Genomic DNA, 3361 nt, shown 5'->3' on the forward strand with positions numbered 1-3361 from the left:
CAGTTTGGCAGTTTTCTCTCAGTCATTACCCACAGCTTCCTCACCAGGTGAGATACCATTTATAAACACAAAATAGCTTCAGAAAAACACGAGAAACATCCCCCCCCACAGCAAAGCTAGAGCTGCTGTAGCCTATTAAAAGTAAACTACCTTTTAAAGACCAACATAGAAATAGGATATGTGAGATATATACTATTGAGATTCTGTACGTTTTCACAAGATAAATCACTCTTAAGTGGTACCTTAATAATGCAAACAAAAACAATGAAAAAAAAAAAAAAAAAAAAAATTTTAAAACTCTGGCATTTTAGTAACTAGTATTTCATGGTCTGTTTCAATAATATGGAACCGAGGATAAGTTAAAATTAAGAAAAAAAAAAAAGTTTTAATAATGAGAGAATATCTATGTTGATGGTAGTTTGAGAAAGTCTAAGTTGATTAATTGCTATTCTATTTTTTCTCCCAACATGTAAATTCTGATGTACAGAATTTATATGTTGAATGTTTGTGAATGATGGAAATGCATTCCTCCTTAAATGCCCAAGAACTGAACTGACAACTTTTGAGGAACTTTAAACAACCAAAAGACATGTTTGTAGATGCCATTTGGAAAACAGCAACAAAGTCTTAGTCGTGAAGCAAAGCACAAAAACAAGAACTTGCTCAGAAATATATATATTTTTAAATAATAAAACCATTAGTATTTCCTCACCAGTGAACTGAGTGCCCTCCATGGAGCTTGGGCCACTTCAAGATTGTCAAGGATGCTGGAGAAGACAGAACGTTCCTCAGCCCGATCAATCTGCAGGGGACTCGTCCCCAGAATCTTTACTCCACTCTTGTGCAAAGGGATGGCCAAGTTGTTGGGGATCTGACCTCCCACAGACACAATACTACCAGAACACCCCTATGAAAGAGTGAAGAACTATTTTATTAGGAAATAGTGGAAACAACAGCAAGAAGACAAAAGGATACATCATGAAGTTCATTAGTTCAATGTTTTCCACATAAAAATCTGGGAAGTGCAGCTTGTGCATATGTTGAGACCCCTTTAGTCAGATACCCTAAAGTCTAGTGTAACTAAATGCTATTAAAAGTCATCTAATTAGAAAAGTTTTCAGTTTTCCACACTACATGTAGGAGAGGGAGAAAAATTATCTGATAAGATTAAGCTAAAATGAACCTTTTTGAATTACGTCAGAAATAAAACTGACATCAAAAACAGAATTGTAACCATATTTAAATGTGTGTCTAGGTGTTGATTTGTTTTGTTTTTTTACATTTTCTTGCTCTATATGTATGATTTTGCACATGTTGTCAAAATCATCTTTTTTTTTTTATTACTATTACCATTGGACTTCTTAACAGTCAAAGACATATTGTTTAGAAAAGCCCATCTAGAAACAAGTGCTGAAAATTAGGTTGCACTACCAGCACCAAGACACAAGCTTGGGATTGAAGTTTTATTCAGTCTATGTTAATATGCGTCTGTCCCCATCAAGTAATTGAATTGAACTGAAATGCTTAATGTGGTGAAAAACTAAAGCTGCACATCACTGTGAACTGACCATTTCTATAGTGAAATGTGGTGGTGGGAGTATCATGCTGTTCCTGCTTTTGCTTAGCAGCAACAGGGAGTCTGATCAGAGTTCACTGAACAATGGATGCAGTTATATACTGAGAAATACCACAAGAAAACCTATTAGGTAGACATGTACATGGGGAATGGGTGCAACTTTTGCCAGGAAAAGAACACTAAAATGCACACCCAAAGCCACAAAGGAATGATTTAGGTTGAATTTGCTCTATATTTTTCACCAAGAAAGGAATATGTGCTGCTCACAATGATTTCTAAAGCAGTTTGACTGATCTTAAGCCATTGTGTAAAGAAGAATGGGCAATAATTCAGTCCCTAGAAGTTCAAAACTAAACCCAAGAGGCTTACAACTGTACTCGCAGTGAAAAGTGGTTTTACAAAATGTTATCTCAGAGGGGGCTGCAGTACTTCGTTATACCATCTCTAGAACATACCTTGAAATTTAGTGTTGCAATCTTAAAAAAGTGAACAAGTTGAAGGGTAATGATAATTTGCAATGCACTTTATTTGGCTCTGGAAACTGTTTAAGCTATCTCAAGAAAATTACAGATATGACTAATATCATGTCATAGTACATCTAATTAGAGACAGGTAAGTAACAACACTTGTTAATGTTGTGTGTCTCTTGGAAGTAAATATGAGCAAATGTTATGCTCTCTGAAGTCATGGAAACAACTCTATGCATAAGAGAGAAAAATTGCGAATGTGCTTTTTAATAACTGCATGCAGCCCTTTTTCCTGTCTAGGTGATCCAAAGGGGATGTTGTTTCCATGGCAATGCCAGGTTGTATCTCTTCATTATTCATGGACCTGCTCTCTTGCTCCTGTCCAGGGGTTATCACCATGCTCTAATGCCGTATTTATCTCTCTCTCACGCACACACGCACACGCAAACACGTACATATAGAACTGCAGAGAGTAAAACTATCTGCAAGAGGGGGATTGATGGTAAGGCTACATCCCTGAACAAACAAACACCTAATCACACTGTGATCCCATCAGTAACTTTAACTGGATTACAATTCCTTTGCAGGGGAACATCAGTAGACATTAGTATGTCAAAGCACGTAAATACACAGGCACCAGCAAATCCAAACACAGAAAAAGGTCACGATAAGAACACCTTTGAATATGTTTTGACATGATTAGGATCAAGTGAAATACACTGACATTACAAGCCATACCAAGATTAAATAAAAGGTTCCTGTAAATGTATATATATATCTTCCAAAATACATAGTAAAACGACAATAGGTCAGAAGAATTATGGTTTTAAAACCACAAAAATATCCATGACATCATTGCTAGAATTAAAAAATTTTAATCAGATACATGAGAAAGTGCCAGAAGGACTGGAATTTTATCTGACTGAATGGAGAGCAGCTGTTTCTACAGACTGTCCATCAGCTGGCTGAAAGACGGCTACCACAATTCTCTTTCACTTATAAGAAAAACTAATTAGGCAGCTTCCAGTTGCAAAAAAAAAAAAAATAAATAAATCATAATGTGGAAAATGAACAAGCATCACCCAGCACTCTTATTAAATGTATATCATAGTACACTTAATAAGTGATATCTGAAACTCAACACACTGCTGTATGTGTTATGTAATGAATGCATGCATGTATAATCTGGTGTTATTAGCAACAAACATCTTCTCATTTGTGGAAAAGGATAGTAAACAAGATCATTTAAACAGTGTTTTGGTTTTAATACACCGAGGCAAATCTATCTGCAATAAACCTGTATGCAATTCTTCCAAAA

The 3361-nt window shown here is 35.6% G+C and overlaps 1 protein-coding gene across 2 annotated transcripts in view; it reads right to left on the minus strand.

Annotated features, from left to right (window-relative positions):
• Positions 1-3361, minus strand: part of cps1 (carbamoyl-phosphate synthase 1, mitochondrial) — a 77667-nt gene that overhangs the window by 31166 nt on the left and 43140 nt on the right. For both annotated transcript variants that reach the window (XM_015034905.1, XM_015034914.1), the window contains one exon: positions 713-907. In XM_015034905.1, the coding sequence (XP_014890391.1) occupies positions 713-907 (195 nt within the window). The remainder of the gene's footprint in view (positions 1-712; positions 908-3361) is intronic.

This window comes from Poecilia latipinna, unplaced genomic scaffold (genome assembly GCF_001443285.1).
Source record: "Poecilia latipinna isolate Pla-1442-1.1 unplaced genomic scaffold, P_latipinna-1.0 Scaffold19, whole genome shotgun sequence".
NCBI classification, from domain to species: Eukaryota; Metazoa; Chordata; class Actinopteri; order Cyprinodontiformes; family Poeciliidae; genus Poecilia; species Poecilia latipinna.